The 14588-nt window shown below is 44.9% G+C and overlaps 1 protein-coding gene and 1 long non-coding RNA gene across 2 annotated transcripts; one reads left to right on the top strand and one right to left on the bottom strand.

The window, feature by feature from the left end:
- Nucleotides 1-644: 644 nt before the first annotated feature.
- LOC135825257 (uncharacterized) lies at nucleotides 645-2052 on the bottom strand. Its single transcript, XM_065337999.1, has 2 exons — nucleotides 1621-2052; nucleotides 645-1467 (listed from the first exon to the last, which is right to left on the bottom strand). The coding sequence occupies exons 1-2, from the start codon at nucleotides 2003-2005 to the stop codon at nucleotides 872-874; spliced, it is 981 nt and encodes a 326-aa protein (XP_065194071.1). The 5' UTR covers nucleotides 2006-2052; the 3' UTR covers nucleotides 645-871.
- Nucleotides 2053-7126: 5074 nt separating this feature from the next.
- LOC135825009 (uncharacterized) lies at nucleotides 7127-7934 on the top strand. The gene is made up of 2 exons (XR_010555004.1): nucleotides 7127-7266; nucleotides 7351-7934. It is a non-coding gene; the product is annotated as an uncharacterized LOC135825009 (long non-coding RNA).
- The last annotated feature ends 6654 nt before the right edge of the window (nucleotides 7935-14588 follow it).

Raw genomic sequence — 14588 nt, 5'->3', positions numbered from 1 at the left:
CGATGGTCATGTCTGAGGTGTGTGTAAGGGGCTGGAGTTGGATGTGTGTGTGTGTCTGTGTGTGTGTGTGTGGGGGGGGGGGGGGTTGTTTGTGTGTGTTGGGGGGGGGGGGTGTTTGTGTGTGTGTTGCACGTATGAGCCCAGAGCGGATGCGTCAGCAAGTTCACTTCGGAGATTTGTCGTCGTCTCAGCCACGCCATGATCCCAAGAAGCACTGGTGAGATTTCATTGTTGACGACTTGCATGCCATGGAAATTCCTGAACAACTACGGTTATCCAGGGCATAGGAGAGGCCAGCCTGGCGAATGAAAGATATCCGGGGAATGGCTCCCTCCCTGGAGCCAATTGCAAGCATTTCTGGGTATTTGGTGCCATTTCAATGTACATGTAACTGCCATGAAAGAGTTTTTTATTTTGAAAAAAAAACTCGATCGGGGACATAGATTTTTCGTTGTTTACCACGTTTGCACTGAGGTGCGATCATCGCGCGCTTTGTTGCAGTTCCAAAAAACAGCCGAAAAAATGAGGCGCCCGCAGCCGCTGTGACGGCCACGCCCTCCTCCGGCTCCTCTACCCACGCAGCCATTTAAATGTGCATGAGGACGGTCGTTCCGCAGAATGGGCGACCTCAAACATCATCAGAATTCATGTGAGGCCCGATAAGCCTCTCGCCCTTCGCCTTTGGCGATGAGTCCTCAAAATGTGTGTGGGTGTGGGTCTCTGCGTGTCTGTGTGTGCGTATGTATATTGGTATGTATGTTTCCAGGGAAGGGAAAAAGGATACTTGGATGTGGAGCCAATAATAAAATTGAATGTAGAAAGGAAAACAAGCATTTCGAAGACAGCAGTTTTAATATAGCTACAAAGACAACTAATTGCACAGTAAGCATTTCATAATTATTATGTCGACATTTATGTGTAAATATTTTGTACTCAGATGTTTGAACGACTCTCCAGGTGCATTGTTCACCAACTTGTCCAGTGATGCGTTCAAAAAGGCAAGGCTGTCCACGAAGCGAAATCTCCCCCAGCAAAACGACACGTAGCGCTCCATGTTGTTCGGAATCACCTTTATCTCACCCGCCTTCTTGAGTCCGCTTCTTCCACTGGGTTGCGTGAAACTGCTCGTTTCACTCGTTGTGACACCGATCCGTGAAACTAGCATGTGTGCATCATAACCTTTAAGGTTGTGGAACACCACGGGAATTGGATGCGTCTCTGGTGTGATGCGTAGAAGAAGATTGCATGCGTCGTGTGCAGCACCGCGGAACTCTCCGCTGATGTGATCGTGATCTCTCACTCGATCGGCGTTGAGTGGCTTGTTGCAGATCCAGCACTCAGAAGCGCTAGCAAACCGTTGCCGCTCATCGTCCGTCATAGTCAACGACTGCTTTCTTTTGAGATCCTCGGTGATTCTCCCATCCTCGCTAGTCAACTGCTCGAAAAACGTCTCGATTGAGTCATCTCCTGGATAGCACACGTCCATATACACACAACACACACTTCATGAGTTTGATGCAATTATAATATTATTATTATACATCAAATGGACACATCATAGTAGGAGCATTTTTACGGCATAATTATCATTAAGAGTGTATGCAGTGCATTGAGACTCACCTCTGCACAGATATCGATTCATAACCGTTCCATCTGAGCGGACTACCTCGTAGGCAACACCGCAGGGGACGTGTTCTGCATTGCGAACCGTATGCTTTCCATGCTGCTCCGAGCTCGGTACGATAAGGCTCTCCCTATCGGCATAGATTACGTACGGCATCTTCATCCTACTCTGAACATCCTTGAATATCAGCGTCTCTCCCGGTTCCGGTAGTTTCACTGCGGCAGGCTTGACATTCGTGCAGTAACGCTGATGATTCCTCGGCGTTTCGGGGGTGCGGTGTCCTGTAAAGCATCTCATGCAGAAGTGAGTCCGAGATCCGCACTTGCTCAAGTGAAAGCACAGGCCGTTGAAGTTCTTGATCCAGCAGAAGTGATTCACCATCTCGTCGTAGATTAGCAGCAGGTTGATCACATCGCTATCATCGTCACTAATACCAGGGGACACGATAACGGTCGGACATCGGACATTTTCCGACCATTTTCGATTCGAATCCGGCGCTTTTTTTTCTTGAACGGACAATCTTTTCGATCGAAATTCACAAAATAGCGTCGCTGGGAAAGAGAACGGCTGAGGACAATGGCGCTCGGCCTGGGAAGAAGTCTCACGAAGTCGGAGCAGCAACCTGGGACAAGAGGGTTTCACAGCAAGACAGGGAGCTGTCCACTTCAGTGTAGCTCCAGTTTGAGCGTAGCAAACGATCGAGGAGTTTTGAAATGAAATTTCTTCGCTTTCTCGCTACAATAGGAACTATTACGTGAGGCGCTTGTACAATCCGAAATATTGAAAACGTGCCTGTTCCAGGGAAACAAGGCGTCAGAAATGTGTGCCAGCTTGCGATATGCGTCTATCGAAAGGAGCAGTCTTCTGCAAATCCAGTCAATTACGCTCCTGTTGCACAGGCGCTGTGCAAGATCGACGGAACAGCAGCAGCGAAGGTTAGTCAGAAATTCAACGTCGCGTAGAAACAACGTGCTGTTCAAAGAGTACATCGCGTTTGCAAATATGGGTGCCTTCAGCCAACTCGAGTAGTGACATGTTGTCGATCTTGGAGCTGGCAACAAGAAGTTAGAATGGGCAAGCAGGTGCCCACTTTGTCTTTTGCCGACTGCGTAAAAATGAATGTCTTTGATCTGCCGCTGAAAATCCAGCTCAAATCCGAAATGTGCAGAAACACTACACGCTCATGTCACAGTTGCTATGTTTGCTGAAAAACGCACAGCGATTTGAATCAGTGTTACACTACTTGAGATCTGTGTGATGATAATCCTTGATGTGACCAGCAATACCGCAGTGTGATGTACATGCATGTGTGCATTATGCAGTGGTGTCGTGTGTGAAATTGGTGAAGACAATAATAATATCTCCACGTAAGCTTTTTACAATAATAATTATTCCCGTAGCTATGCAGAAGACGGTACTTCAGTAACGTCTGGCACTAGCCAGGGTCCACACAGCTTTAATTTGGTGTTTGTGTGTTTGTGTGTTTGTGTGTTTGTGTGTTCGTGTGTTTGTGTCACGCCTGGAGCTACCGTATCTGTCCCGTATCTGTCCCATACCTGTGATTTGGTGTTTGTTTGTTTGTGTGTATGTTTGTGTCACGCCTGGAGCTACCGTATCTGTCCCGTATCTGTGATTTGGTGTTTGTTTGTTTGTGTGTTTGTGTCACGTCTCGAGCTACCGTATCTGTCCCGTATTTGTGACTACAAAGGTTCTACAGGATTGTACATAACAGCTGTCCACAAACAGCTCGCCACAATATTCGTCGTATAATGTATACGACTCCCTGATGTAGAGGGAGATTTGGATAGAAAATTAATAGGGAGACGAGGGGGAAATAAAATTAGAATGGGCACTAGTTGCGGAATAGGTGATAGGATGCGTCAGCAAAAACACACTTTGGAAGAGAGATCCTTTGGAAGAGAGATCACGACGTTTCCAAAATAAGCGTGAACGGGCGATTCAGCGCCGGTCACAGGAAACGTCGGAAGAGAGATCCCGTCGAGTCCAGAACGCCCGTGATCGGCAGAGTCAGCGCCGGTCACAGGAAACGTCAGGACAGACATCAGGACATTTATTGCCTAGCTCATCGTACGTAGAACTGATGGAAATGTTTTTTTTCCGTTGATTGGCTACATCATTGTATTGCAAAAACGTTTCAATCAATTTGAATATGAGTTAGGCAAAATTATTTGCAGAATTTATTGCGGATTGTTATTTTTCTCTCACTTCATCCGCTTTTTGGTTTGCTCCTTCTTTTCCTTTTTATCTCCTTATAATAGGATTTTCTGGCCTTTTTACATTAAAAGCATAGCGTAGGGCCCTGAGCTTCCAAGCTCTCTCGTTTTTTTATTATGAGTACCAGACTTGTAAAAAAATCACAGTGTCCGGCCATGTCCGACCGGTTCCAGAAGTGGCAGGACATTGTGTCAGAGCAATTTCGAAATCTTATCGTGTCCCCTGAATACTATCATAATCCACCAGCTTCAGCGGGAAGAGGCACTCGCCTTCAAAGCCAAACACGTTGATGTGCAAGTTATTATTCTTCTCCACCTACACGCGTGAACAAGAAGCCGGAAAAAGTGCACAAATGAATGACTTATACACACACACACACACACACACACACAAACACACACACACACGCGCGCGCAAGTATGTAGGAGTGCACAGATATCGATCAAACAGATGCAATAGCGTTTCACAACGCCTACCTTATACACATCGGCGAGAGTTGCGGGAAACTCGACATCATCCAAGTCCAGATCCTGTGCGTGCCGCACGTACTTGGTAACGCGATGAGCGTTCTGCTCCGCCGGGTGGAGTGCTGATAAGAGCGCCCATTTCAAGCATTGCTCATCATCATTCTGAACATTGATGATGCTCCTGGTCTTAGCGATCTTGTCCGGGAGAGGTAAGTACGAAGAGCCACGCATAGGCTTATACTTTGCAATGTCGATGTTGATGCTTTTCACTCCAGTCACCGTCCATCCCGAGCCAGCCTGTATCCACGCATCGAGTTTACCGATGATCTTACCAAATGCGCCGGGTAGCTGATCGGCAACGTTGGATGGGTTCAGCATGATCATAGGTCGACTGCGGAAGAAAGGTGATGCTGAAAAGATTTCACCCGCAGCATCGCTTCTCTCAAGCGTAACGCAAACGACCACGACCGCTTTGTACTGGTGTTCTTCAAGCTCGCTCTTCATCACACCTCGCACGTCCGGTGCTACTTCGTTGAACACCGACATCACATCTCTATGATCATCACTCAGTGCGGCTCGGTACTCTTTGAGATAACCTCGAGGTGCGCTACGTCTGAGCTCAAAGAGCGAATCATCTGCAACTTTCGCACTCTTTGATGGGGGAGGAGCAGTATTCTCCTCCTCCTCCTCCTCCTCCCCTGAAGAGTGAGCGCGCTTCATCTTGAAAGATCTCCTCGCCGATGGCTAATTCAGCGTTGCAGAAATGAACTTTTATACCTTGTACACCTGGATCTTGTGCACGACATCAGCTTATACATACACTTCGATCCATGATGTAATTAGTCGCCTCTTCGGATTACGACGTGTGAAGAGCATTCCTGCACATACTCATCGACTTGTCATGGGCAAGTACTTTTATTGACACGTTAGCATGCAAGTCCTAACTTGTTTAGTGCGATGCTATAAATGGAGACATTCAGTGGCGTGTCCAGGATTTGGCTGAGGGGGGGGGGGGGGGTTGCGGCCGGGATCAAGGCGGGCTGGGGGTAGATGACATCATGCTACTGTCCCAGGTCAGCCATTTTGAAAACCGATGTCAAGAAGCTCCTCCTGTAGCCCCCCTTCTTCAACAGTTATTCACCCGAACGGCCCCAGAGACTGTTCCGGAGGATCAGCGCACCACACGGGGACAAGTGTCGAACTTGCTTCAAGTTCCCTTTCTTCGTGGGCCTGCGGGACGATCGACCATGATGTTTCGGGCAAGCATTCTCTGGAACGCTCTCCCCTCTGATTTTAGAGTGATACGTGTCCCTGGTCCCTTCCGAAAAGCTCTTTCTGCCATTGATATACTTACTTTGTGAATATCCTCGTTAAACTTTTATTATCTGCCATAAATTCCAACCTTCTCATCTATCACATTTGTGCATGCATGTCTATAAAATCAACCACGTGTTCCTGACTCCATGAGATTGTCTTTCTATTCTTTGACTCCATGAAATTATTGTCTTTCTATTTCTGACTCCATGAAATTGTCTTCATATAAATTTTTCCTTTTCTTCTTTTGGTCCTTTCTGTCTTATAATATTATTATTATCATTTCTTGTTTTCCCTTGCATATCATCCCTTCATCATTCTGTGAGAACCTGTCCTATGGGCAGGTGAGAAGGCATCTCTGCCTGCTCATTTGGTGAAGTAAAATAAACAACAACAAGCCGTAAATCTCACACACCACGAGCAGTATTTCTGTACACGCAGCAACAATGTACATTGTAAACTTCAAGTTTGCCGTTAGGTGAACGAATCAACTGCAATTATTTATGCGAGTCCACTCTCAAAGAGTCAAAGCATCCTTTACATAGGCAGTGGTACTTTTCACTGTGCGCTGTTCTTCATGTTCTGGCTGCTCGCTGACAACAGGTTCTTCCACGTCTGGCGGAGTGTGACTGTCAGTCCGCTCCGAAAGTTCAACTGGAATAACAGCGACTTCATCACTCCCACTGTTTCCTGTTGGAGCGGCAGCAGGAGTTGCGCCGCCACAGGAACGCTTTACAAAAATTCCAGGCTCTGCTGGCTAGAGCTTGGCCTTTTGGGATGTCCCTGAGACATCGAAGAAAAGCCTTCGAGTCAACCAAAACACGATTCGAACGAGGATGATCGCCTGAGCCCTCGGCATTCGAATCGTGTTTTGGTTGACTCGATCGAAGACTTTTCTTCGATGTTTGTACGTAACGACGTTGAAGACGCGCCGAGCGCGTCCCAGCAGGGATCACACTGTACAACAGTACACAGTCTCCTCTGTAGACTGACACTGTACTACTAGTCTGTAGTGTGTACAATCAACACCAGCTCGACCGTGCAACCGCTTTTGGACAATCGTTTCAGGCCGCGCGCGCCCCGAGCCTAGTCTACAAGTAAACTACATTTTTTTGTAGCTGTAGCTCGACCCGGCGCTCTGGCTATTATTTTTGGAAACCTACATGTAGGTCGAAATTTTTGAGGGGGGGGGGCGCGCCCCCCGCGCCCCCCCCCCCCCCTCCTAAACCCACCACTGTCAGGTATAGCTAGAGCTACACGCGCGACAGATGACAGTCATGATGACTAGTGCACTCATTCTTTCTGCACGTGCTCCTACCCAGAACACCTAGTACTAGTACTAGTACATGACTGTACAATGTTCCTAGCACAACACAGCCTCGCTGCAGCTCACGCGTGGGGGAACTTTGCACATGCATGGCATGGCATACGTCTGACAGCTCGTGACTGAGTGATGCACAGTGCGGGGAGATGGAGCAAATAATTGCATCTACTACTAGTACTAGACTCTGCACCAACTGTTGCTGTTCATTTGAATGAGAAAGAACGAGCAGAGAAAGAAAGACGGCGGTAGCAACAGCAGCAGCAGCATCTCAAGCAAGCAACAACAACAACATCAACAATCAGGTAAGAGCCCCGCTGCAATGGTGTATAAATTGCAATAAACCCACCAAGGCTAACCGCAGTGCATATGCATGCCTGTTTGTTTAGAAATGGAAGCACGAATCACTCGCGTCGTCACGACTGTACGGTATACATATTCAGACAATGTTGTCGTAGGAGACAACGGCGTTCGACTAACCTTTGTTCGAATAAAGACAACCAAGCAGTCGTGGTACACAGATGGGCACTCCACCCTCACAACGAGAATAACAAGAAAGTACCATGTTCAGAATCCAGAACATGTTGATGAACTAGCCCCTCCACAACATGTAACAGTAAGAGCTGTAGCTGAGTTGTACTATTCATTGTAAACGAGCATATTTCAATGTGATGTAGTACTAGTAATATTCATTTTATAATGCAAACACGATAGTAAACGAGCATACTTCAATGTGATGTAGTACTGGCAGTATTCATTTTATAATGCATAACGATAGTATACGAACATACTTCAATGTGGTGTAGTATTCATTGTATAAAACATTTGCGTATAATAATTAAACTACCTCGTAAATGATTTAGAGCAATACGTGCATCTGTACAAAAGTAATTATCTCGTAGTAATAGCTATATCCATCATTATTATCTCATTGTATATGAGTAGTTTGTGATAACATCACACCAACATCAAACGCATGGCAGAGCTGTGTGTGTGTGTGTGTGTGTGTGTGTGTGTGTGTGTGTGTGTGTGTGTGTGTGTGTGTGTGTGTGTGTGTGTGCATGGTACATACGTAAAGTTAAACATTATACGTCGTGGAACAGCTCATTTAGCGCGTCGTCGTCTTCGTCGTCGTTGCATGCTGTTGTGCAACTCCACTTCTCGGAGAAACACTCTGCCAATTTGCAGAGTTCTTCGTCAGGAATGACGAAGGTTTCTCCATCGCCTTCTGACATACCTCTCATTGTTGCTCCGGTCTTCGGGATCTTGTCCACTGGGCAAGCACTGATTGTACATTTATACTTCTTAGCGTCTCTCCACCATGACACCGCCGACACGAAGATTGCGTACTGCGCCACCTTATTCATCGTAAAATGCTCGTGGAGTATCAGGTTTGGTGACGGTGGTGGTGGTGGTGGTGCTCACCGTGATACTCCAGAGGGAAAACAGAGTTTGTTGCACGCACACAGTTTAACAAATATAGATAAAAACAGAGTTTGTAATAAAAATAAAAGACATTTCATTGATACAGTTTCAAAAAAAAATTTTTATTGTAACAGCATAACAAACACTTTTCAAAGTTACCGTCACACTTTTCAAAGTTACCGTCACACTTTTCAAAGTTACCGTCACACTTTCTACAAAAGTTATGGTAACACAACTACATCGCAGTACACGGGTGTTACACGTGATCTGGTAACACTATTTGACGGATGTCACGGTAAAGTAATCAGGGTCAAACCACAAATTGACAGGGTCAAACCACAGCCTGTCAAAACATGACAAGGTCACTTCCGGGTCAACTTTGTTCTCAAACCATCCTGTTACCTTCTACTCTTTCCTCTATGCTCTATGTGGCAGCTGCATGGCTGTGGTGTACCATAATATAACTCATTGACTAACATATTTCGTGAAAATATTATCCTGTAAAAGAATAGGAATGTAAATGTAAAGATCATACCTGTGAAAACACAACCTTTAATGCTACTAACACAACCTGTGACAACAATGATCATGAGATCAACCCCAAAACATTTCTTGCAGCATACTGTATAGCAGGAAATTTTAGGACAGAATCTATTTTCGTACGATTTCGTACACGGCCTTCTTGCATTTAGCATGAAGCACTGTACGCAAATAAAATCCGTGCCAAAGGTCGAAATTCGGCTTTGTCCGAAAATGTTTCCGTCCGAAAATTTCCTGCTGTACAGTACTTTCGTAGAGTTTGCGACTTTGTGTACCTCAACCCAATTTGCAGATTTCTTCAAAAGTATGCTCACCTTTGGTTCTGTCCTCGAATCTCGATTGAATATACATGCATTCATTGTTTGGTCTCACCATCATACAGCAGCTTATGCAAAGGCTAGCCAACCTTGCTTGGCGATGCCAGGGCGGGAAAGCCTATAATAATAACAATAATAATAATCTTCAATAGTTTGAGGGAAAGAGACAAGTGGGAAAGGTCTGAAGACAAAATTGACTGTCACCACCAGGACTCGAACCAGGGACCCTCGCTTGTAGCTAGCGATGCTCTAACCACTGATCTATGGTGTAGTCGTCATCCCAGCAAAGACTGTTCAACATTTTCTTCAGACTTCGTAACTCACACTTCCTGTGAATCCACACAGGCGGGTGGGACGCAGCCCTCACTGTACCCACACACTCCACGTACACTCTAGCACGCGGAGAGCCCCAAGTCATAAAATCTTCACTAGTTTGAGGGAAAGAGACAAGATCAAATAATAATAATAGTAATCTATGCCCAAATTATGCCAGTGATTATGTTACAATATGCTAGAATTACTGTAATACCGGAAAGTCTAACGACCAAACAGTAAAGCGATAGTGTATTTTTCAAATAACAAAAAATAATTTGAAACTCGGATAGTGTATTTTTCAAATAACAAAAAATAATTTGAAACTCGGAAAAAATAATTGGTCGTTAAAAACGACTTTGTGACTCGTTAGACTTTCCGGTTTTACAGTATGTCAATGATGGTGCTATTATCTACCCTTGCACTCTTGTTGCACTTTGTAACGTTAGAACGACGAACACACAAAAACGAATCTTGCATTATTACTCACCATACATAGCCTTCTGAACGTGTACTCATTGGGAAGCAACTCTTGCATGGATTTGCTGACAGCGCACAGCTGAAAGACGTCTTCAATAGACAACATTGGCAACAAGATGTCTTGCCACACATCAAAATGAACAGCTTCCAGCCCATTCGCTTCTGATCCATGGCCATCCATGGCCATAGTTGGCCTGCAGGGCTTGTTTTCCGATACTTGCTCTTCGTAACTAACTGCATGCGACCAAAATAAACACAAATTTATACACACAGAACCTAACACACAAACTCACAAGTTAAAAGTATAATATTAAAATTATACTTTGTGACTCGTTAGACTTTCCGGTTTTACAGTATGTCAATGATGGTGCTATTATCTACCCTTGCACTCTTGTTGCACTTTGTAACGTTAGAAGGACGAACACACAAAAACGAATCTTGCATTATTACTCACCATACATAGCCTTCTGAACGTGTACTCATTGGGAAGCAACTCTTGCATGGATTTGCTGACAGCACACAGCTGAAAGACGTCTTCAATAGACAACATTGGCAACAAGATGTCTTGCCACACATCAAAATGAACAGCTTCCAGCCCATTCGCTTCTGATCCATGGCCATCCATGGCCACAGTTGTCCTGCAGGGCTTGTTTTCCGATACTTGCTCTTCGTAACTAACTGCATGCGACAAAAATAAACACAAATTTATACACACAGAACCTAACACACAAACTCACAAGTTAAAAGTATAATATTAAAATTATTTTTATCGTAAAATCATTTGATTGGATTACCTCATGCTGACTACAGTCAAACCTCGTTAGGACGAACACTGATAAGGCGAACTTTCCATTAGTACGAACTAGGGCCAATCCTATGGTTGGCCAGGCATCATATCCAGTCAAAATTATTCGTCTACGACGAACTCCTGTATGGCGAACTTTCGCGAAGACGAACTATTTTCAAGTGTGATTTGAATAAAATCAGCGCGTAGATCTACTTTGGGTGCGTGCGCTGGCTGTCTTTTTTCCTTTCTTTTTTCGATAGCCGGGTCCATACATTGATTGTACGTACATAGATCTACAATGTACATTGTACGTAGTGAATCGTAGTAGACGCACTGACGTGCGTGCTTTCTAGGCCAAGCTTCAGCGTAGATCTACACTGTTCGCGTCGTTGATCGCGTGATCGTGAGGCGAGGGTGACTTTTATTCCGTTTATTTTTGCAACAACGATGTTGTCCCTGCCAGTACCAGTGTTCGAGGTGAGTTGTGAAGTGTTTTGCGAAGCAAAGAGCGTTGATCCGTAGAGGGTAGTGGCGTTCCTGCGGATGCGGAAAACTCGGCCTCCACTGGCTCCGACCGAGTCTCACACGAACCGTGAACCTTTTTGTAAAGTATGGATGTTGAGATGCTGTGCTTCAAATGCACACTCGTTAACACTCATATTCAATCTATGGTTTATTTGTTTGTATATGGAAGCACAGTAACGAATTGTACCACATTGCCTGTTTCTGGCTTATGCTGAGAATAAATGCTTCTCATTCACCACAGTATGCACCTTCACGTAAATTAGGGGTGAAAGTTGGCACTGAGAACCCGAGTTCGAGTACTCTGATTTTCTCCGATCGAATATTCGAGTATTCTTGATATCCTAAAAATCGCGCACCAAGGGCCTTAAAAATCACATGATACAACCCTGATTGAACCGATTGGCAGTCCTTTTCTCGGGTGTATTGGTTGGTGGGTCATTTGGGTTCTCTTTACTCGTGTACAAGTGTTCACCACACAGTCTGCACATCAATATCTGCCGACTGCTGCTCTGAAATGCAGACTTCTGTGGCAAATGCATGTACCATGTATGAGCGAGTACTCTGATTTATTCCGAGTACGATTATATTTGAAAAGTCCAAACGAGTATTCGAATATTCGGTATAATTGTTTCACCCCTAACGTAAATACAATCCATATGATATGCATATCGATCTTTTTGTAAGATCTGGATAAGAAGAACTCCCGATAAGACAAACAAATTTGTTCAGCCCCTTGAAGTTCGTCCTAACGAGGTTTGACTGTATTACCAAGAGTAATAATAATTATAATATCGGAGCTTTTTTACTTTTTCTAGTCCATTAGTTACACAGTTGTGCCAGCCATATACGAATTTCATATAATCAGGAGAAAAAGGAAGAAAAATGCAGAAAAACGACAGAAGAAGTACCATGTTCATGTAGTTTCAAAAAGAGAACTCATTTTACTCACCCCTGGACCTCGGGTTTATCCGCTGCCTAACCCCCCTTGACCAATTAGTAGTAGACAGATCCCCGAAAGGATTCGTGCAGTCGACATCCTTGGACTTGTCGTATTCATTGGATGGCAGTTTCGCGTCAGTCGTGTGAGAAATCATGGCGGCCGGGAAAGAGCAAGCTGTCACGAAGGAAGCAGCATCCAAAGAATGTCGCTATCCGTGTTTTGAAAAAAAGGAATCAACAATTTTGCAATAAGCACAAATTGAACTGAATATAGAGATTCTAATCTGTCGACATACTGCACTCTTACCTAGCTGATCAGCTGAGAGGAATGAACACTTATAACAGTTACTGGTGATATCGGGTAGCTACACAATAATCTAGGAGGAAGAAAAACTGATCTGACCGGCTGCGTTGCAAAGAGTCTACCAGGTCTACTGGCTGTGGGAAAGCTGTGCAGCTCTGCCTTACTACTACTACTACTACTACTACTACTACTATTAACTACTATGTTGTTACTAATACTAGCAGGGGCGTCGGAACCGATGCGGCAGGTGCGGCCAAAGCCGCACCAATAATTTTCGAATTTTATTTTTTTATTTTTTATTTACATGTCAACCTTGTTGGTATGGTGGCTAGTCGACTCTCGTACAGGTACCATGTTTTACATCGACAATGCGGTATCATCAGCATGCATATTCTTTTTTATTATTATGGCTTTTTAGGCCAAATTATTTCCAATTTTTTTCCCGGGGGACGACCCCCCGACCCCCTCTCACACTTTCGCCGCACCACTCCTTCCGACGCCCCTGTAGTACTACAGTAAAACCTGTAACTAACGACCACCCCTTGGTGCCCGGAAAAGTGGTCGTTAGTGACAGGTGGTCTTTAGTTAGAGGTTTGCACCGCGCTACCATATATGGACCCCATTATTATGTATGTCAAAATGCAGATAATACAATCCCCCACCACTTGCGCACTGACATTCTTCTTTCAGATCATACAACACTTGGAGAGAGAGAAAATCAAGTTTTTTATACACCGGAAGCGATACGACCTTTTGACACGTAGATCTACATGTACATGTACTATAATGTGTGTCGACTCACTGGGTTTCCAGAGCAGCGCTGGCCTGGCCAGGCAGTGGACTAGTCACTATCGACTCCATCCTCATCTGTGTGCGACTACACTGGCAACTGGTATCAGTGTGTAGATCTACAGTGGAAACTCAGTCGCTCCGACTTGGATGTAGTGTAGCGTAAACTGTACTGGTGTGTACCAGTACGTGATGCGGCGATGTTGCGAGTTTTCGCACCTTCCCTGTAGAGTGTAGACTATTATCCGCCATCGTATCCTGGCCTGTGTTCCGTTCAGGTGAGTACAATGTCATAATACTGTAGCATGCTAGCTAGCCAGCACAGACTGTCAGTGTGACCTGGTGACTGAGCTGTGTGATTGCACTTCGACAGAGAGCCGCTCAGTCTTACTCTTAGACTTAGTTTCTCCTTCGAGTAGTAACATCGATCAAAGAGCGCTTTGGATGCGCTCTCCAAGACGTTTCCTATCATGTTTGTTCTTGACAGCACTTGAAATTATGACAGGTGTAGTGCAGTCCACACAGATTCCACAGTAAAAATGAGACTGCGCTCATTTGTCCAGCTGTAGTATCGAAACGACCATGGAAAATCATCAAAATTTCGAGAAGGAGCTTCAAGCAATGTTTGATTTGCTACATCGCGGTCGCTAGTTACGGGTCAAAATTCGACATTGGGACAAGAAAAGGCGGTCGCTGGTCGCGTTCAGCAGGTAGTCGCTAGTCACAGTGCATTTTGAATGTGAGACCGTCCGTGCCTGACAAAGTGGTCGGTAGTACCAGGCCGGTCGCTAGTCACGGTGGTCGTTAGTTACAGGTTTTACTGTACTTGTAGTACTAGTCTAGAGTATACCATGCTAGTACATGTACAGTCATATCCCAGTGACAGCAGTGTACGCAAAGGACTACTTGCACTTGTACTGTAAGACTTAGTACTAGTAGTAGTAGTAACTGAATCTGCGAGCCTTCCTTGCTGATGGCAAGTGGGCGCATTACATAGTTGTCCCTACGCGTTTTTTTGCTGGAGAGAGAGTACTACTACTACTACTGTACTAGAGTGCAAGCATCACATCATGGTTGTAGATCGTAGTTCAGCTGACCATCTATTACTGTACTAGTACATGTGTGTAGTAGTAGTAGTAGTAGAGGTGAAATCAGACTGTAACCACTCTATTACTACTAGTACAGTAGATTTGCGTCAACTACCGTAAA

Source organism: Sycon ciliatum, chromosome 9 (genome assembly GCF_964019385.1).
Source record: "Sycon ciliatum chromosome 9, ocSycCili1.1, whole genome shotgun sequence".
In the NCBI taxonomy this organism is placed as follows: domain Eukaryota; kingdom Metazoa; phylum Porifera; class Calcarea; order Leucosolenida; family Sycettidae; genus Sycon; species Sycon ciliatum.
Note: the sequence above shows the minus strand (reverse complement) of the source record. Positions and strands in the feature narration are given on the sequence as shown.